The following is a 22,159-nucleotide window of genomic DNA, read 5'->3' on the forward strand; positions in this document are numbered from 1 at the left end:
TGCTCAAGGCTACTGCCTGTAGCTGATGTCTCTGCTCAATTTTGGTGTTTGAAGCTTCTAATGTATTCTCTAAGAAAATGTCTTGAGAACCATATCTCTGATTTTGGCACACTGAGAACAATATCTTTGGTTCTTGAAACTTGACAAGTTTAAAATCAGTTTTGCTGTAAATTCCTTGGTCATCACTTTACACCCTCAAGTACCTTAAATTTAAATTATTACTCCATTTTTAAACAGTTTGGTACTCTAAGGTCTGTACTTTTTTTTTTTATTCACCTGACTACTTGGCAAAAATGAAGACTGGGATTGATTTATTAACTTTTTAAAAAATATTTATTTATTTATTTAGAAGAGCAGAGTTATGAGAAGAGAAGGAGAGTCAGAGAGGTCTCCCCTCTGATGGTTCATTCCCTAAATGGCCACAATGGCCAGGGCAGGATCAGGCTGAAGTCACATTCTCCCCTCCTTTCCCAGGTACATCAGCAGGAAGCTGAACTGGAAGCAGAGCAGCCAAGACTCAAACCAGACCCATATGGGTTGTCAGTATCTCAGGCGGCTTAACCCACTGAACCACAAGTTTGGCCCCTGTCTATTAACTTTTGCAGGGAAGTGTCAGTACCTCACTTTGGTATTTCTCTAAGCTGTCTCTCTAGGGTAATTACATAGAATCTCATTGCATCCAATAGTTCTTCAGACATTAAAATTTTGAAATTCCTTTACAAATATTAAATTTAACTAAAATTTTCTATCAAAAGCAACATAATTGGGTCATCATAAATTTGCCTATTTAATTTTTCTAATTATTTCAAGGAAGATACAGCTTTATCAGCCCTTTTGCTTCTTTTTCAAATAAATTAGAACCTCTATTTGCATCTTCAAGTGCTTGAGGCTGTGTCTCCCCATTTTACTTCACACATGCTACATTTCACTTTTCATCTCTAATTTTATTCACTTGGGTCTCCCCCCCCTTTTTTTTTGGTTAGTTGGGCCAATGGTGTGTCAATTTTGTTTATTTATTTCAAAAAGCCAGCTCTTTGTTTTTTGATCTTTTGTATTTTTGGGAGGGTTAATTTTGTTGGTTTCTTCTCTAATTTTAATTATTTGTCTTCCCCTACTAGTTTTGGGTTTGGTTTGCTGTTTTTTCTTTTAGATCCTTGAAATTCTTGATAGCTCATTTATTTGGTGCCTTTCCATTTCTTGATGAAGGCACCAATTGATATAAACTTTCCTCTTGCCAGCACCATGTCTCACTAGGCTAACCCTCCATCTGCAGCGCCAGCACTCTGTGTTCTAGTCCCAGTTGGGGCGCCAGTTCTGTCCCGGTTTCTCCTCTTCCAGGCCAGCTCTCTGCTGTGGCCCAGGAGAACAGTGGAGGATGGCCCAAGTGGAGGATGGTCTCCCACATGGGAGACCAGGAGAAGCATCTGGCTCCTGCCTTTGGATCAGCGTGGTGCACCAGCCATAGTGGCCATTTGGGGGTTGAACCAACAGAAGGACGACCTTTCTCTGTCTCTCTCTCACTGTCTAACTCTGCCTGTCAAAAAAATAAATAAATAAAATAAATAAATAAACATTCCTCTTAACATTGCTTTTGCTGTATACCATAAGCTTTGATATGTTGTATGGTCATCTTCATTTGTTTCCAGAAATTTTTATCAGAGGGGAGGTTTGTTCCTGTCTGTTGGTATAGACTCAGCTGAGCTCCTCTCCTTAGAGGAGACCGGTGCCTGGGCTCTAGCCCCAGTGGGTCCACTCTCCACAAGGACCACACAAAGGATCTGAGCAGTCATTAGTGTAAGTTCAGATTCCCCAGCAGTGTCCCTCACCAGACAACCAGGGAGCCTTGAGGGTGCAGAGCCTCCCACAGTGACTGTCCAAAGTCCCAGCCGCACCCTGAGTCCTCCCACACAGCCTCAGTGTTTTCACAGTCCCGGTACACAAGGCCTCTCACAGTCATGAGCACTCAGCCCCCTGCCTGGTCTCCCCCACAGACTCAGGAGTCTCTGCTCGGCTGGTTCCTTGGCGTGGACACTGGCTGGCTCAGCTGTTACATATGCCCAAAATGGCACTTGCTGTCTATCACCTTGTTACAAGACACCGTTGCAGGGTGATTGGGAGAGAAACGTAACCCCCTCTCTTTTCTCCTCTAGTTTGGCAGGTCCACTATCCCCCACAGGGTTCCAAGCTGGTTTCCCTCCCGGCTCTTTCTGTACCATTTTTGCCAGTGGCTTGGACAGCTGCAGTCTGGTGTCACCTCACTCTCCAAGGGTGGTGTGGAGGTTCTCGGCTGCTGGGTCCTGAGTTGTGTGCATCCACGCCCTCCGTGTTGGTCTACTGTGTCCCTCCAATTCTCATAGTCTCTCCACTGCTTTCTCCCTAACTCTTCCCTGAGACTGCACTCTCCACTTTTTAAAAACCACCTTCTCCTAGACTCGGATACCACTTCTGATTCAGATTCCACTTCCTGCTAATATGCCAGAGGCATGAGATGATGTACTTGGGTTCCTGTTACCCATGTGAGATACTCAGATAGAGTTCCCGAATCCTGGCTTTGGCCTAGTCCAGCCCAGTTTTTGCATGTATTTGTGGAGTTAATTAGTAGGAGGAAGAGCTATCTCTCTCTGTCTCTCCCCACTCTCTATGTCATTCTGCCTTTCAAATAAATAAATATTACAAAATAAAAACAAATAGTTTTGAGAAACCTAAATATCCACCTGCAGAAGACTAAGACTGAATTCTTAACTCACTTCATATTAAAAATATCAATACAAAATCATTAAATCCCTCTTGAATCTGTAAAACTAAGATGAAAATATAGGAGAAAATCTCCTAGACATTAATCTAGACAAATTGGGGGGTGGAGGGTTGTAACACCAAACCTAAGCAACTAAGCAGAACTAGATGAATAAGTTTACATCAAACTCAAAAGTTCTGCAAAACCGAAGAAATAATCAATTGGATGAAAAAAAAATCAATGTATGGAATGGGAGAAAATATTTGCAAATCATACTTCACAGTCATCATGCTGGTCGTCAGAGGATGGTGGATTTGGAGATCAGGAAGATGGTGAAAGGACAAGAGATTTCAGTTAGGAGAAATAAGTTCAAGAGATCTATTGTACATCATGGTGACTTCAGACTATAACAATACATTACATATTTGAAAATTTCTAGACAAATAGATTCTAAGTGTTCTCACAAACACACATGCAAATATTGGTAGGTATGTAAGGTAATTCATATGGTAAATAGATTGATTTAGTACTTCCCCAATGTGTACATGCTCAAAAGCTTTTGGGCAGGTATTTGGCACAGAGATTAAGACATGTCTTGGGCCACTGTTATCACATGTTGGATTGTTTGGGTTTGAGTCCCAGCATGCTTTTGATTCTATCTGCCTGTATTAACCACCCTGGGAAAAAGCAGATAACAGCTGAGTCATTGGCACTCCCATGAGAGATGCAGATTACCCGTGTTCTTGGCTTTAGCCTGCACCAATCTCAATTGGTGTAGGCATTTGGACAGTAAGCCAGCAGACAAAAGATCTCTGTCCTTTGTATCTTTCTCTCTCTCCCTTACAAATAAATGAAAATAAACTTAAAATTTTTAAAAATAAAGTAAAAACATGATGTTATGAATGATAAATGTATACAATTTTGTATCAATTAAAAATATCCTGCACTGTGCTCCTAGAAGGGTACAAGGATTACATTTTCATCAAAATAAAAAGATAAAAAAAACCAACCATGAGCTCTTGAATTGAAAAAAAGAAATAATCTGTACAGTTATAAGTGAAATTACAAGTATAATTCTTGGAGAAGCAAAAATGAAGATAGAAAGAAACAAAAAATCAGTATTGATTAAAGTTGACAGGAACTTCACAATCACTGGAGATTATAAAAATGGTCATAAATTACTATTTTGAGGTTAGATAATTAGAAAATGTCATGTAGAACAGAAGGTCACGGATTCACTCACACAAAATTTTCAATTTCATAGGAAAGCATACGCTAATGAATTTATGTAAGGAGAAGGGGAAAACTGAAGTTGCCAAAAACTATGCAATACTTTGAAAAAGTAGATAAAGATATATCCCTATAAAACTCACAAGACACATCTGCAACTTCTTCTAGACCATCAGAGAACAAATGGTGCAAAGATGTAGACATATTTTTCTGAGGGTTCCTACTAATTTTATGAGCAAGTGAGTCATTATCTTACCACCAAATTTGGAAGTGGAAAGATAGTTTAATAACTTAAAACTACCAAAGGGCAATTGCAGCTTGTAAACCTAAATGCAAGTATCCTAAGTATATATTTGCATATCAAAACCAAGTTGTGATATTAGCATATAATACACTAAAATTGAGTAATTTATGTTAAGAATGCAAAGATGTTTGCATTGGATGTATTGTCAATTATATTTAAGATTAAAAAATGAATTCATTGTACTTTCCCATTGCAATAGACCAGATTTCTTGACAAGAAAACACTGCTAAAGATAAAATTCAATTCAATTCTTCATGTAGTACTTCAGAAATCTCTACACATAAATCTCTGCCTAAAACTATTAGAAACATAGTGTATGTAACTGATTATTGCTAAGATCAGAGCTCTGGGAGTTGAGAGAAAGCTTCAAGTGGTTTGGGTTTCTGGACCTAAGCCATTTTCCCTATTTAACAAGCCAGCAAACATATAATACTAAGGAACTGACTTGGGACATCTTCCCATGGTCCCTGTACAACCTCAGTCCTAAATGAAATGGAGAAATGATAAAATGGGAGAATAGAGTGCCGAGAAGAAGAGGAAGTTTGCCTAAGTTAATACCTACTGCAGTTACGATAGCTCAACTCAAAATCACGGATGCAACTGATGCTCTCTCAGTTATAGGAGCATTTGAGCCGAGAGACGCTATTCTTGCTTCAGCTTCTCAAAAATTTGCAGAAATCTGAATAAGGTATGCTTTCATCATTTTATGTTAACTGCATGCTTTATCCATTTGCTTGAAATTTTCTCTTTGGACAAATGATAATAAGACCTTTAACTAGAGAAAGAAACTTGAAGCATCGCTTTTGGTGTTTGGACTAGAGTTTTATTCAATTTTCTTTGACTTAGTTGCAAAATATTTCAAATCTTAATCAAGCGTTTAAGACTTGACTTTGAATGTGACAGATTATAGTTTTAAGGATCAAGTTTCATAATATTTAAGCTGTGATTTTTTTGATTCTCAGGTTATTCTTAAGAAATAATGAATAGAGGAGACTCTTCAAAAACATATTAATATTTTACATTTATCTCAGTTAATTCCAGCCCAGTACAACATCTAGATGAAAATAGCTGTTGTCAAGTGATACTATGTCACTCATTATGATGATTTCTAGCACTTCTCCTCCTCTGTTCCTACAACATTAGTTTCTAACACCAAAACACAGTTTGTCATTTGATAAGTAACTGACCAAATTAATAGATATGGTCAGGAACAGTGTTATTCTATTTGGATAAAGATTTTCTTCCCAACAGACATAATGTCCCAGGATGAAATCTCTACTCAGCCAAGTTATAATTATTTATCTAAATATGCTTTATAATGGTTACATTTTAGTTATATTTTCACAGTATGCATTGCTCACTCACTTCATTATTTTGTATGCTTATGTTTATAGAAGAAACTTTGTAAGGGTAATAGAATAACAGTCCTTGTCACAATTATTATCAGGGGATAAAGTATTCCAGACTAATGAATTATAAAGTAAAATATATACCTTTAAGTAAAAATCATTAGTCATTTTGGAAATTAAAATATACATTACCTCTTGCTATTTTAACCAGAGAGGGCTACTGCTACAAAGTATATTCATGGATTTTTAACAAGGATTTACATCAACTCTCCTGACTAATCCTTTCATTTTCCATTTCCTACATACTCTTAAACCACATGTGTTTGATGCCCTTAGAGGCTCTATTATCAAGGATTTCAGAAACAGCTCTGAAAACCTGAGATGAATTTTTGGATTTGTTACTTGCTTGCTAAATAATATGGAGCATATCAGTTAACCTCTTGAGTTTTAATTTTCTTATATAAAAATGAAGACCATCTCTTCCTCACCAGATTGTTATAGAGTTCAATGCTCATATATTGCACATAACAACACTTTCAAGCTCAACCGTTTTGTAAACTGACACCATTTTTTCACCATCTTTTATGGAGATGGACACTATCACTTTCAATTATAGCACAGAATATGAGTTGTGAAGGTCTTCTATCTTAAAAAAAAAAAAAAAAGCAAATAAAACCCTTCTTGTAAACTAAGTTCCTTGCCCTTGTAAACACAGTTTTTTTTTTTCTCTTCATTCTATTTGTTGAACTCTTTACTTAGTGTAGGGTTAATCTTATGTGTATGAAGTTAACTGAAAATAGATCTTTGTTAAAATAAGAATGGGAATAGGAGAGGGAGGAGGAAGCAGTGGGGGGAGTGCAGGCAGGAGCAAGAGATGAGTGGGAAGAATAACTATGTTCCTAAATTTGTACATATGAAATGTATGAGGTTTGTGTACCTTAGATAAATGTTTCTAGGTAAAAAAATGAAGTATAGAGTTGTTATCTATCTCCTTGGGAGACTTTTCTGTGTTGTTCCAAAGAAGTTGCATGGCAAACACAAGTAGAATAGATTATCTTTGCACCAAAAGAAACTTATCTTGCAATTTCATTTCCCATGAGCTTTATAAAGTACCCCTAAACTTACAACTTTTTCTTATCTCAACTGTTAATTCCCATAATTGTTACTCTATTAATCTTAATTTTGCTAAGTGAGAAAGTACTATGTTGTTGGATATTTTTCAAAGAATGTATTTTATTTTATTAACTGACAGGTTTTAGTGAAAGCCTATAAATCATATATTCTAGTGAAAATTATTTCTTTTGGGATTCTTTGATCAGTGAAATGTCACAGTTGCCTTTTAAGTGATCTACTTTCCAACTCTAAACTCATTCTGATGTTGTATTTTGTGTTTATTGCTATTCTGTACTGACATATTGGCAATCTCAGTTTACTCATGTTTATATAGTGCAATGCTTGCTCAGGAGACTGTAACCAAAAGTGGTTATCATAACTTCAGAGACAATGTGTACTAAGCACTTTTAATAGTGTGATTGCTAAGCTTGTGTGATGGAGAAAAAGAGGCAAGAGGAGAGAGAATCAGAGTAAAAAAAATACAGGAAAAAAAGATAAGTATTTTTCTTTTAGATGTGACCTCTTACAAATTTTCTAAGAACTATAGCTGCTTGTTGTTAACTTTGACTGGAACAAGAAAAGCAACAGGGCAAAGAGGGTAGTACAAGAATTTGGAAACTTCACATCTCTTCTTAAATTAAGGCCTTTGTGATGTACATTCACTCTTTGCTTAGTACCAGGTTTAACCCACATATTTATTATAAAGATATTTGAAAGAATGTACATGTCAAAATTACTAATACATCATTTCTTAGGGCAGATGTTTGGCCTAGCAATTAAAATACCTGCATCTTCCACCAAAGTACCTGGGTTTGATACCATATTCCAACTCCCGACTCCAGCTTCCTATTAATTAGATCCTGGGAGGCAGCTTTGATGGCTCAAATGAATAGGTTCCTGTGACCTAGCTGGGAGACCTGAATTGCAGCCCTGGTTCCTGGCTCCTGTCCAGGTAAACCTCGGCCATTGTAAACATTTGGGGAGTGAGCCAGTTAATGGGAGCTCTCTGTCTCCCTCTGACTCTTTCTCTGCCAGTCAAATAAATAATAAATTAAAAATTAAAAGAAGAAATTATCTAATAGGATAATTCTGCAAAATTTCTATTTAATTTTCAGAACACTTTGGGATTTCAGTCTACTTTTCTGTTCTTGTTAATAATCCTTTAATGTTTATCTTTGTAGGCATTTCTCTTATACCCTGAGACTATGGACGAGAGAAACTATTCTAGGGTGGCTGAATTTGTGCTGCTGGGACTCTCCAGTTCTTGGGAGCTTCAATATTTCTTCTTCATTTTTTTTAACTTTCTGTACATCACCATTGTGCTGGGCAACTTCCTCATTGTCCTCACTGTGATTTCTGAACCTGCCTTGCATACTCCCATGTACATTATGCTCAGTAACCTTTCTGTTCTTGATGTTTTTCTGGCTACTTATGCCACTCCCAAGATGATCCATGATTTCCTTCACGAACCCAAGACAATCTCCTTTGAGGGCTGCATGGCCCAGATATTCTTACTCCATGTATTTGCTGGTGGTGAGATGGTGCTCCTTGTAGCTATGGCATATGACAGGTATGTAGCCATTTGCAAACCTCTCCATTATGCAACCATCATGAACTTAGGCAAGTGTACAGGCTTTGTGGTAGGCTCTTGGGTCATTGGGGTTATTCACTCCCTGAGCCAGTTAGCCTTCACTGTAAACTTGCCTTTCTGTGGCCCAAATATTGTGGATAGCTATTATTGTGACCTTACTTTGGTTATCAAACTTGCCTGTACAGATACTTACATCCCTGAAGTGCTCATGCTTTTGGACAGTGGCCTGATGGGGATGACTTCATTCCTGCTTTTGCTGATCTCCTACACATTCATCCTGGTCACCGTGCGCCGCCATTTCTCAGCAGGTGTGGCCAAGGCCCGCAGCACTCTGACTGCCCACATCACTGTGGTGACCCTCTTTTTTGGGCCTTGTATTTTCATTTATGTGTGGCCTTTCAGCAACTTTCCAGTGGATAAACTCTTTTCTGTGTTTTCTACTATTTTCACACCTATATTGAACCCCATTATCTACACATTGAGGAACAAAGAGATGCAATCAGCAATGCATAAATTGAAGACTCAGTACATAAGTCCCAGGCTGTCTCTCCCAGGACTAGACTTGTTGAACTGCGCAGACAGGAGGAAAATTGAGGTCACATAGATTTTACTTTTTCTTATGTCTAGCACTTTTCTTAACAACTACTGTCCTTAAACCAATAGATTCAATATATGTTTTTGTTGAATATTGGTAAACTTACACACAATTACATATTCTCTAATCATATTTGTAATAGTGTTATCATTTAGAGCTATTAGCTTCTATTTATCACCTAAAATCAGCGATACAATGTTTTACAAATTATTTTATAATTGAAGCTGCATGGCACTAATTTTAAAAAATTTAAGCTGCACATTTATATTGGATAAATTGTGAACACTGTTTCCTTTATATTCTAAAATACTCCAAGTAATACATATGATGTAGTCTCACATTAAAAACCAATTCCATGAATATTCTTATGTGTTTTTACATCAAAAAAGTTTGTGCTCTTGATTGAAAAGATCCATGAATTAATTCAACATGAAAATAATACTTTTAAAAATTTGAGGTAACACTTTTCATTGTTATGTACCACCATGGTTTCCTCTAAGGTTATCTCATTTTAGAATGTCAGGTCCATATGAAATAAAACAAAGACAGACACTTACTCTGTAGAAGTATTATATTCATGTATGCATTCACTGTGTTATTAAACACAATTCATCCTGTTAACTTATTGCCATCATCCTGTGTTTTAAGTTGGTTGTACTTTCTTGGTATCAGCATTATGGTCAAACATGATCTGTATAGCAATGACTACTATTGATATCCCATCTACAGTTTTTCCCATAGTGTAGCAAGTATTTTTAAAGTCCATGGTGAGAGTAATTAGAGTTGTCAGTGTTCTTCTTTAAACACATTATCCTTGGGTCTCAAGGACTTAATCAAATCATCCTGCTCATTTTCAAAATACAAGTATTTCCTTTGCAAACATCAAAATCAGGATCATTTGTGCTTCTGTGTGCTTCAGCAAGAAACTGACCTATATTATCAACTATACCTGTCTGTCAAAAAGTTTTGAGTCAAGACAGATTTGACTTTAAAAGATTTGACTTTAAAAAATTATGAAAAGCTGAAATGTAACCATTATAGAAATGTGAATCAAAAACATGGAATTCATACTTCATACATCAAGTATATCCTGATGTAGGAAGCTAATCATATTTTAGAACCTCAGTTTTCAATGTAAAGCAGAGCCCACATTGGTAATAAGAACAGTGAGTTAGAAATCCACAGAACCCTCGGATGAAAAGTGAATGGAAGCCTCTTTTCCTTCCTTCTACATGCAATCCTGGAAGTAATGTCTCTCACTACTGATATAGATCAGTATGCCTCCAGCGCTGCTGCCAACATAGCTCACACCACGACTACAGCGGGACAACTAAGATGGGGAGAAAAGTCTCGTCGACAAGCATTCGCTGAGGCATGGCGCAGAATAGAATTGGGTCATTCTGAAAAAAAAAAAAAAAGACACTTTGGGGTCCTACCCCCGCTCTTGTGATGTGCCCCAGATGTTTGGTGCTCAGTTTGTGGATAGAGAGCTCCCACAAGCCTGGTTCTAGTTCATGGATTTCTCATTTTACATTACAGTGAGTGTGCAGGCAGTGTGATGCCTGGAGGTAGCAATGGCTCACAGGTCATAGACAAGGAGATGGAGATTATAGGAAGCTCAGTGGCTACATCCCGGTTTAGGTGACACAGGCAGAGTCATCAGGTAAACAGATATTTATAAATGGTGCTGTCCCAGAGATGTGTCAGTTACTTAATAATATGGCCTTGTTTTTCACTTACAATTTTTGTCATGAATTCCATGTTGTATGATATTTATATATACATGTTTACAGATAATACTTATATCTGAAGCATTTATGGCAAAATTTCAAAAATTGTTAAAACTATGTATGCTCCTCTTTTTACTGTTCTGGTACCTGAAATAATTTAAAATAACAATAAAAAGGAAAGAATTTACATCAGTTGTTTTCAAACTCTTAAAAAGTGAAAAAAGAATACTTCCAAGTTCATTTTATGACTTCTCTGACAACCTCACTTGAAACTGCAACACTTTCAACAATCTATCTTATTTCTTGCTTTACATTTTGCCCCATAGCACTTATACTATGTAGCCTGATTGGTAATTTACTCACTTAAAGGTTATCTTCTCCCAACTACCCAATAAACCTTCCTGTGGGACAGGTGGGTTGTTCACTTCATCTACTGCTGTACCTACTAAGTTTGGGAAATCCTTTGACATGCAGTAAATACAACTGAGTGAATAAGCTTCACTATTATTTTAGGGCAAAAATGCCATTTTCTGAATGCAGTTGAACTAAATACCACTACTCAGTTCACATCTACTTCTATTTAATCCATGTTTATCTTCTTCCTTGTCTTTGTATTGACAAACCACTTTTATAGAAGGACTATGTTTCACTATTTTTTAATTACTATTCTGTAGTAAGTATGAGATTATTACAAATTCCAGAATTAAACATTATTGAGAGATGCAAAAAAAGACATAGCCTCTTTTGCCTAAGTTATTCGTAGTTTTACAATATTAAAATAATTCTATCCCTACCATTAAAGTACTTAGATTATAGCTTCAATCAGTATGTATTTTACCAAGAATATGAATTAGAAGGATTGGGACTAAAATGAACTACATAGAGTGTAAAAGTACTTTATGATAATTCAGTTACAACTGTTGAAATCAAAGGACTGCCTTAGAATACGTTTTCCTAGGAAGTGAATGTTGTACTAGTTAGCAGAGGTCATTAAAACAGTTAACGTGTACACATACTTTGACCGAGTCTGAATCCCTAGACAGAAGTGATATTTCCTATTCTGTGATTTAAAAAAGGCCTTGTGACCAATGGCCCCACTGGGACAAAATTACTCAGCACTAAGAAATGCATTTTCATATTTATCTCTCCTTCATTGAAATGAATAAAATGGAGGGGGAAACATGCTACCACAATATGAGAAAATATTTCAGTTATCATCACAATACCTCAGGTTTTGCATGTGGGGCTTCTGAAATACAAGCGAAAAAAAACTTCCAACACTCTCTGCCTACCCAGCATTGACTCAGGTACGTTTTACTACTTCTACCACAGCTCGCTGTAGACTGTTTTAATATCATTTTCTATTATCTTTGGTTATGCAAATGAGACTGAATTTGTCTCTCCATGTTTGAATGCCTGTTAATGTCCTGAGATGAGCTCAGTTTTACCTTCACACCATGTTTTGTGGACTCAGCCACTGTTGCACCTGAGTTTATTTTTACAGTTTTATGGCACATAATTTGCTACAGTGGTAAATCACCAAGGCACTCAAATGTTCTAAACACAAACAGATCTTCTTTTGGCTTTTACACTCATCTCAATGATCATAATTATGTCACCTTGCTCTTTATCTAGTTTCCACGATGAAAAGTACAGCTTTGTCATGCATTTGCCCTATGTCTGAGCATTTATTGCTCTCTATCTATCTATAGCTATCTGTCCATCTATCATCTATCTGTCTGTATACTTGCCTAGGATTCTCTATGTGTGAATACGTATAATCTAATCATGCATAGAAAAATATGGGTTTGTGTATATTTATATGTCTGTATTTATAACTAAAGGCTTGTAGAATACTTAACACATAACTATTGCTCAAGAAATAGCAACTAAATATCTTATTTCAAAATTACAGGGATGCATCCAACAATCCAATTACATTCAGTATTTGTGCTTAATAACTTTTAGATTTTTTGCACACATTGCCTTTTTGACATGACAGAATCTACAATGTCATATATAAACATATACATTATATATATATCTATATAATCCCAATTCAAACACATAAACGCATAAAATTATTTCTGTGACTGATGAAACCAGAAAATATTTTAACAGTGGGAAAATTAGCAAATTAAAAAAAACTTTGTTCCTACTCAGACTCAGTTATTTCAGTACTTCAATGAAATTTCAGTTATTCTAATTAAAAATTATTGATGAATAACTTGAGGAACTCTGACTCACTGAGTTTAGAATGCATTACCAAGAATACTGCAGAATCTACGCATTCAGAAGTCTCCCATTATTTAATACAAGGTTAAGCTAATCATTGAGTGAAGTGTCCACAATTAATACTCAGAACTGGTCACATACATGAAAACCGAAGCGTGGGACCTTAATAAGGCAGCTTGAGCCCATCTTATCTTGTTCCTGTGGCTTCCGGCTTGCTTCTTAGGAAGCTGCCCACAACCAGGAATTTATGTTTATTCTTCCTTTTATCTTTGATTTGCCACATAGTGACTTAAGGACAGAAGAACACATACATAAATTTCCATAACATTTCTATTAAGTTTATAATGTGCAGAATTTCAGAAATTACCAAAAATTAAATAAAGTAAGAAATCTGGATAAAGATTTGGTTTCTGCCTCCCTTAAGAATTATAAATAACTGATTCATAATTTCTTTTTATTGAAATATTCTTATTCCTTATAATTAATGAAATTTTACCCAAATGAAGGTATCTAGTTGTTTTCATGGTATTCAAAGTTGTCCATTTAAGTGTATTTTTATAATAATAATTCTATGACTTCTAATTTTCTATATCTCTTTTTTTACATCTATATTTTACACTATTCATCATCATCCACAAGATAGGAATATACTTGTGTTTGCTAAGACAAAAAATGGAGAACTTAATCTTAGAAACGGGAGGACTTTACCAATGCTGAGTAAACTGACAACATTGAGGGAAAGAAATATAATCAACTGAAAATACTCTTCCTGCCTCCTTTGTCCTTCTTTTTCTTCCTCCCTCCCTTCCTTCCCTTTCCCTCTTCTCCTCCCCTCCTTTTCCCCTTTCCCTCTTTCTGCATCCTATCCCTTTCAGCAAAGTCATTCAAGGTGATGGAATGTGGGTTGGGTTCTTAATGCTGTTTTGTTTTCATGCTTAATTTCATATTTAATTATTTATAATTCAGTTACCTCTGGGTTTGATTTATTTGTCTACAAACAAGGAGAAAATGATAAAATAATATTTATATTTCATCTAAATTTCTACTAAAATTACACTGCACTGTCATTCATGTATATAATCATTCATATGATAATGCATTAATATGTCCATTAATTTGGCAACTTTTGTGCCACTTTTATAAAGAGTCCCTTTGTGAGACAAAGGCCTAGCTGAGGGTAATGAAAAAGATTTGACTCCTTCTCTCATGGAGTTTATTATCAAATTCAATGACATGAAAGATTATAATTCCAGGGACCTGGCTGTGGCATAGTAGGTTAAGCCTCCACCTGTGGCTCCAGCGTCCCATATGGGTGTTGGTTTCAGTCTTGGCTTCTCCACTTCTAATCCAGCTCCCTGCTAATGGCCTGGAAAAAACAGTGGAAGAGGGTCTAAGTGCTTGGGTCCCTGCACTCACATGGGTGACCTGGAAGAAGCTCCTAGCTTCGGGCTCCTGGCTTCAGATTGGCCCAGTTCTGACCATTGCAGCTATTTGGGGAGTGAATCGGCAGATGGAAGACCTCTCTCTTTGTCTTTCCCTCTCTCTGTCTGTAACTCTGCCTCCCAAATAATAAAATAAAATTTTAAAAAAGATTATAATTCCAGTTTCCTTATCTTAAAATGAACAGCATCTGAATGAGGAGTATAACGCATTTTTTAAAAGATATTTTATTTATTTATTTGACAGGAAGAGTTACAGATAGTGAGAGAGAGAGAGAGAAAGGTCTTCCTTTCCATTGGTTCACTCCCCAAATGGCCACCACGGCCGGAGCTACGCCGATCCAAGCCAGGAGCCAGAAGCTTCCTCCTGGTCTCCCACGCAGGTGCAGGGGCCCAAGCACTCGAGTCATCCTCTACTGCCTTCCCGGGCCACAGCAGAGAGCTGGAGTGGAAGAGGAGCAACCAGGACTAGAACCCAGAGCCCATATGGGATGCCGGAGCCACAGGCGGAGGATTAACCTAGTGTGCCACCGCGTCAGCCCCATAACACATTTTTATAATGTTCAGATGATGTTTGTCTCGAATGCGTTAATGTTTGGTCCTCTCTTGAGTAGCGAGGAAGAAGGTCTTGGACTGTCCTCTGGTCAATGAAACTCTGGAGTTTTCATCTTCTCTGGAAACTTCTTGTATACTCAATTACAAGTACACACACAAGAGATTGGCTCATTTATAAGCCTGCATAGCCTGGCATTAGAAAAAGAAGAATCAATTTTACGAAATAGAAATTTCAGAAGACTGATTTCAGGTACAAGCTAAAAAAACAAAAAACAAAAAACAAAAACAAACAAAAACCAAAAACCCTCATCTTCCTCAAATGTTAGGTGGGTGTTGTAATTTCTATGGGAGAGGCTCATTTTACTTACATAAGGCTTTGATTGCCACAGAAATGCTAACATTCACAGCCATCATTACTTAATTCTGACACCACTATTTTGTCCAAAAAAAATGTAGTTTGCAGCTGAGACCTTTTAAAACTTCCTTACTGGGGCTGGCACTGTTGCAGAGCAGGTTAAGTCACGGCTTGTGATGCTGGCATCCCATATGGGTGCTGTGCTGAGTTGTTGCTATTCCACTTCTGATCCAGCTTCCTGCTAGTGTGCCTGGGAAAGCCATCAATGATACCATATGTGCTTGGGCCCTTGCACCCATGTGGGAGACCTGGATGAAGCTTCTTGCTCTGGGTACAGCCTGATCCAGCCATTGTGGCCATTTGGGGAGTCAATCAGTGGATGGAACATCTCTCACTCTGTCTTTCTCTTTCTCTTCCTTTCAAATAAATAAATAAATTTTTAAACATTTCACTGCTGGAAACTTGATTAGTATACCTTTTATTAGCCTCTAATGTTTGGAAAGTTTTGTTTAAACACTGAATTTATTAATTAATAAATATTTAACTATGCTATTTGAAACAATGAATGCATCTCAGTGTACGAATATTTTTAGGTAAGACAACAGCAGGGAAAACATTTGGGAAAGATATAGGTCTTAATTTACTTAAATATTATAAAATTTTATTAAATATTCTAAAACAAAATTTAAATAAAAACAAACTAATATATTTTTGGAATATATCTAAAAAATAATACCTTAATGTGTAAGGTATTTTAGTTAGTACGTATTAAAAGATGAAGATCCCTATAGAAAAATGGGCAAAAGACATTGGGAAGACAAGGTATAAGAAGAGGAAAAAACAACCAATTCATATATGGAGACAAAGTTGTCTTTATTGTTTAAGTGCCTTAAGAAATCAATAAAATGTTTTTTATTGTAACAAGCAAATAAAAATAAAATGTATAGTATACATCTTGTTGTAAAAGGTGAAGGAGGAATATTCTCAGAGATCATTTTAGTGAGGCAAGTTTGGGAATAGTCAATCAAAGATTTCTGAAGAGCATAATTATAATTTTGTATACTAAGTATATAATAATATTGACTCATAAAATTTTAACTAAATAAAATGAGGTCATTACATGTTAATAATAAATAAATGAAACAGTTGTATAATAAATAAAAAAGAACAAAAGGATTGCATGAAAGTATTAAAGTGACATGGCAAATATTATTTCTAATATATTGTTGAGTAGTGGGTTATAAAATAATATTGTTGTTTATATAATATCACATATATTTATATTCATAGTTACCATACCTGTGTGTTCTCATTAAAGATAAGTTTTATTTCATCTTATTACTTATTTGATTTTCCTAAATTAAAAAATGGAAACTTATTAACTAAAAGGACTTTTACTAATGATTAAAAATGTACTACATTCTCATTTCAGAATAAAAAATTTTAGCAAATACAGAAATGTCAGAAGAATAAAATTACTGCACCATATCTTCCAAAATCAACTACTGACACTTTGCGGTAAGTTTTAAAAGCCTTTCCGTGGATGGTACAGCATTGCAATGGGAACAAGAGATCCCTCTGGTGATTTTAGCCCAATAGTGATTTTCCCTGATTCCAGGTAAAGAAACAAAGTTTAGACCAGCTGAAAATGATTACTCCATCTGGCCACAGGGTTCACCAGCAGTCTAGTGAAAGGGAACAGGATTATCTTGAATTTCTAAAATGCGGCAGCCTAAAGGGGGCAAAGCCACTGAACTGGTGAGCAAAGGAGCGTGGAGAGAGAGGTGCTACAGACTTTGCTACCCTGACAATTTGGTCCCTGATGGGAGAATGCCTTTCTGTTCTGCAAAGATTGCCTGATTTTTTTCCTCCAGAAACACAGCGCTACAAGCTGTGAGTTAGCGCTATCTATTGTCCCCAGGACAGACTCTTAGCAATTACATTCCAGAAAAAGAGTCACTATTTTTTTTTAATTCAAAGTAAGGTGCACACATCCAAAAATGGACGCTGCTTGTCTGTTGGAAAAAATATTGACTCTTCTTCACATGCATTAAAATTATCCTCAAATTGAAATTGTATTTTATAGCTTATGTATTTTGTTTATCTGTAAGTTATATACACATGTGTGTCTTACTGTACTAATAGATTACTATTAGAGAATTATAATGACAAATAGTTGGAGACCATCTTTCTAAAGGTAAATTTTTAATATTGGTGCACTTGGATGTTTTTCACTCTGCATTGTGTAAAATTTGTTTGGAATTAATATTAAAATTAATTTTCATACTTATTTCAAACACACTTAATAAAATATATTTTATTAAAATAGATTTTTTCTCACATAAAAGATTCACTGCCTCACAAGAACCATTTTTTTGTTTTCTTCAGATTACACGTGTATATTACTCTGTAAAATTAAAGCAGTTCCCTTTTAGCTGACATGAAAGTAAAAATACATTTCAGTAAACCATATATATACACACATATATATATATACTACCATCTATGAGTAAAATTCTGTGAAACAACTAAAAATACTTTATTTTTGATAAAGAAAGTAGATGGAAAATAGAAACTATGATATCTTATTTTGTTCTTCATATTGACTGAAGATCACATCTTAGATTTATACAAATTCGGTCACTGGGTGAGGAAGAACCATTATATATTTACAAAGAGCCTAATAGAAACTGTCTCACTGAAAATGTAATATTACCAAATCAAATGTTAATATTACCTGTCTTGATTGTAAATAAATGAATAAAGTGAACAAAATAACTCTTCTTTTTTTTTAATAGCTCTTCCCTTAAGAAGGCTGCAAACACACTATTTTATCTACGTGTGAACTTGAACATACAAATATTTTCATCATAGAAAGAAAAAAAATCATAGTAGCTAACATCTAGTGAACATCTACTATTAGCTGGGAAATGCTCTAAATATTTCAATGGAAAATTTAGACATAAGACCTGAAGCTGTGAAATCTCTATGGGAAAAAATAGGGGAACTATTCCATGATATTTGAATTGACACCAAATTCGTGGATCAGAGCCCAAGTCTCTGGAAAGCAAAACAAAAGTTGACAAATGGGATTTCATCAGACTTAAGATTGCTGCACAGCAAACAGTGAACAGAATAAAGAGACAACCTAAAGAATGGGAGAAAATATTTTCAAGTTCATATAATTATTTTAAATCTCACAAAAACCCTATGAGTAATTACCATTTTCCCCCAGTTTATACATGCAAAATCCAAAGCACAGATTCTGATTAACTCGAAAGGTCACATTCCTGGGAATTACAAGACAAAGAATTTGAATACTGTCAGTGTGACTTTAGAGATTAAGAGTGGTATTAATTAGGAATTTCTAAGTTGTGACAGCAAGATTGTAAATTTATTTTTTGCATGGAACCGTCATGCTGGGATACAGAGAAGAAAACCAATGCCACACAGCCACCACTACAGAACTGATTGCACACAACATTCATTTTATGTGCCTGAGAATATTTAAACTATGTATTGGCTGAGTGGAATTTCATGCCAGACCTGGCTTTCTTCATGTACTGTAACAATCCTATGCTATTATTTACTTTTCTATCTTGTTTTACAGGAACATTTTCTGTTCTCAGAAACTGGAAATCATGGACCAAGAAAATAAATCAAGAGTGACTGAATTTGTGTTACTCAGCCTTTCAGGTTCTAGGGAGCTGCAACTTTTCTATTTTGCATTTTTCACACTCTTCTATGTAGCCATTGTGCTGGGAAACATCCTCATTGTCTTTACAGTCATCTCTGACTCAGCACTTCACACGCCCATGTACTTCCTCCTCAGTAACCTCTCCTTCATTGATGTGTGTCTGTCCACATTTGCCACCCCCAAGATGATTGTCGACTTCCTTATGGAGCACAAGACCATCTCTTTTGAGGGTTGCATGGCCCAGATATTCTTTCTGCATGTCTTTGCTGGTGGAGAAATGATGCTCCTTGTGGCTATGGCGTACGATAGATATGCAGCCATATGTCGACCCCTACACTATGCAGCTATCATGAGTGTACAGAAGTGCACAGGACTTGTGGTGGGCTCCTGGCTCATTGGGGTTCTGCACTCACTAAGTCAACTGGCTTTCACAGTAAACCTTCCATTCTGTGGTCCCAATAAAGTGGACAGTTTTTTCTGTGACCTTCCCCTGGTAATCAAACTTGCCTGCACTGATACCTATATTCTCCAGGTACTGATGCTGTCAGACAGTGGTCTAATGGCTATGGTTTCTTTTCTGCTCTTGCTGATCTCATACACCATCATACTGGTCACTGTGAAACGGCATTCCTCCGCGGGCATGGCCAAGGCACGAGCCACCCTGACTGCCCACATCACTGTGGTGACCCTCTTCTTTGGTCCCTGCATCTTCATTTATGCTTGGCCCTTTAGCAACTTACCAGTGGATAAACTTCTCTCAATATTTTACACTGTTTTCACCCCTCTCTTAAACCCCTTGATATACACCTTAAGAAATAAGGAAGTGATATCAGCCATGCAAAAACTTGGCAGTAGACAAGTGAGCTCCTGACTGTCTTCCGGATCTCCCTTGTGGTAAATGTCAGCTCATGCTAAAAGCCAGGGTCATGTACTTTCCTCTGTGAATTACTGTTGTGTCTAAAATAGCATAAGACATATTTGCCTTTGAAAATAGCATTGGATTTCATAATAGTAAATAAATCATCTTGGATAATAGGCGAATGGGGTTGTCTTTGTCTAGCATAAGAAGTAATGTTTATTTGATTATTTGATTCATAATAAAATAATTTTAAATAAGTATTTTAATGTCTAATAACCTGTGTATATCAAATTCATGTTTTTCCAATTAACTTACTAAGCATAAAAACACAAACTACTAAATTAATATAAGATGTAAATTATATTTTTGGGTTTCAGAATAACAAATTTATAATTATTTTTAGTTATATATTATTTGATATCAGAAATGACAGGTAAGTATTATCATAAGCTGTACAGATGAGCAAAGTTTAGCAAAATTCTCATCATTTTTAGGTAACAGGATACATTTTCTTTTTTTCTGAAACTATTTTTTATGGGCTACAGCAGGAATAGTTCTTTTTTTTTTACCTAGAAACCTATTATTTCATGCATTTCATATATGCAAATTTAGGAACAAAGTGATTCTTTTCACCCCACCCTCTCTCCTGCCTGCACTCCCACCTCTCCTATTTTTTACAAAGAAACAGGATGCATTTTCTTACCAGGGATCCCATCCATCTCTATCTTGATGACTGTACCTCCTCTGCATGTTACACAAATGGACACACTTAAATCTCTTGTTACTCAAATTACTTTTGTCTGAACTGAGGCACTAGATAGATTGAAATAAACATTTTTACAAATAATAATGGTGTTTCTGGGGCTGGCACTGTGGTGTAGTGGGTAAACCATGGCCTGTGGTGCTCACATCCATATGGGCCCGGGGTCAGGTCCTGGCTGCTCTACTTCCAATCCAGTGTGGAAGGTGGCCTGAGTTCTTGGGCCCTCACACCCACATCAAAGACCCAGAAGAAGCTCCAGGCTCCTGGCTTCAGATTGGCCCAGCTCTAGCCACTGTGGGCAGTTGGGGAGTGAACCAGTGGATGGAAGACCTCTCTGTCTCTGCCTCTGTAACTCTGCCTTTCAAATAAACAAATAAATCTTAAAAAAAAAAGAGTGGCATTTCTGGAGAACCTCTAACACATGCTTATTCACCCATGGTCATTTAAGTGTTTTTATAATAGCAAGGACTGAAAGCATTTCAGATATCTATTTACCAAAAAAAAAGAAGACAAATAAACAATGTATTCATACATACAATGCAAAAATCCTACAGCATTAAAATGAATGAATTAAAAATATGTGTATGACTATTGATAACTATTTAAAGCATATGACTGTATGGAAAAACAGTGCCTTGTAAAAGACTGAATAAAGAATGATAAACACTGGCATTAAATTAAATAAAAATGTAAATATAGGTCTATCTATTTATAGATGCATTCTTGTGAGTACAATTTTTCTAAAAACAGGAAAACTCATTTCATGTTTAATTCTGGAAAATGGGCTTGAGATTTCATATAATATGTTTCCACTAATGGTTCTATTTGAAATAAAGGAAATATGACAAATTATTAAAAGATTGAAAAGGTGAATATTGTAAATTTAATAGTTTTTTATTTTAAGTGTCCTTGAATATTAAAAATAATTTTATAGAAGGGTAAACAGAGCCAGAGAATTAAAATGATTTGTTCAGTAGCTCGCTCTTAGATATTTGCAGAATTGAGAATAAGATCTCATGTTCTCTATGTTCTAATAAATTAGAACATCACCGCACACTCAATTCGCGAGGACATGGTGTGTTCCCCTACTCTCAAGTCAAAGCATTTTTTCATTCAGGCAAAAGAATGTAATTTTACACACATTCTCTATGGAGTTGCAGGTTCAGTTGTATTGAATTCACAGAAGATAAGTTATTCCACATGTTGTCCAAAGGCTGAATGACCCTCCCCTTTTCCCACATGGTGCTATTATAATTGCCAATAATATGATTTTTTTGCTCCAGTGGGAATATTTAGTGGTAAGTATTAATAATCCCCATTGAAAGATCTATTGCTAAATCTCAAATGTTTCAAGTGGTCATTTAGATAAATTCATGGTATTATTCCCATCTGACAAAGGAAAAGGACACTTATAAATATCACTGTGCAGGAGAGGTTAATTACACAATAGAAATACTGAAGAATTCAATATACATCTCTGGTATGCATTATAACAGGTAGGATATAACTGATAGATATATACAATAAACATAAAATATTCCCTGCTATGTACTCTAGTCAATTATTACCTTATACTTTAGAGAAGATGCACAAATGAGAGTAAAATGTAT

At 35.9% G+C, this 22,159-nt stretch overlaps 2 protein-coding genes across 2 annotated transcripts; both read left to right on the forward strand.

Annotated features, from left to right (window-relative positions):
• The first annotated feature begins 7,891 nt into the window (after window positions 1-7,891).
• LOC100345099 (olfactory receptor 4K15) lies at window positions 7,892-8,925 on the forward strand. The gene has a single exon (XM_017348380.3). It carries the CDS (start codon window positions 7,936-7,938, stop codon window positions 8,923-8,925), a length of 990 nt encoding a protein of 329 aa, XP_017203869.3. The 5' UTR covers window positions 7,892-7,935.
• Window positions 8,926-18,863: 9,938 nt separating this feature from the next.
• Window positions 18,864-19,798, forward strand: LOC100344844 (olfactory receptor 4K15). Its single transcript, XM_017348401.3, has one exon. It carries the CDS (start codon window positions 18,872-18,874, stop codon window positions 19,796-19,798), a length of 927 nt encoding a protein of 308 aa, XP_017203890.3. The 5' UTR covers window positions 18,864-18,871.
• Window positions 19,799-22,159: the final 2,361 nt, after the last annotated feature.

This window comes from Oryctolagus cuniculus, chromosome 12 (assembly GCF_964237555.1).
Source record: "Oryctolagus cuniculus chromosome 12, mOryCun1.1, whole genome shotgun sequence".
In the NCBI taxonomy this organism is placed as follows: Eukaryota; Metazoa; Chordata; class Mammalia; order Lagomorpha; family Leporidae; genus Oryctolagus; species Oryctolagus cuniculus.

Bases quoted from the DNA above. Each gene is read 5' to 3' on its own strand.
- LOC100344844 (XM_017348401.3), top strand. From the start codon at position 18,872: ATGGACCAAGAAAATAAATCAAGAGTGACTGAATTTGTGTTACTCAGC.
- LOC100345099 (XM_017348380.3), top strand. From the start codon at position 7,936: ATGGACGAGAGAAACTATTCTAGGGTGGCTGAATTTGTGCTGCTGGGA.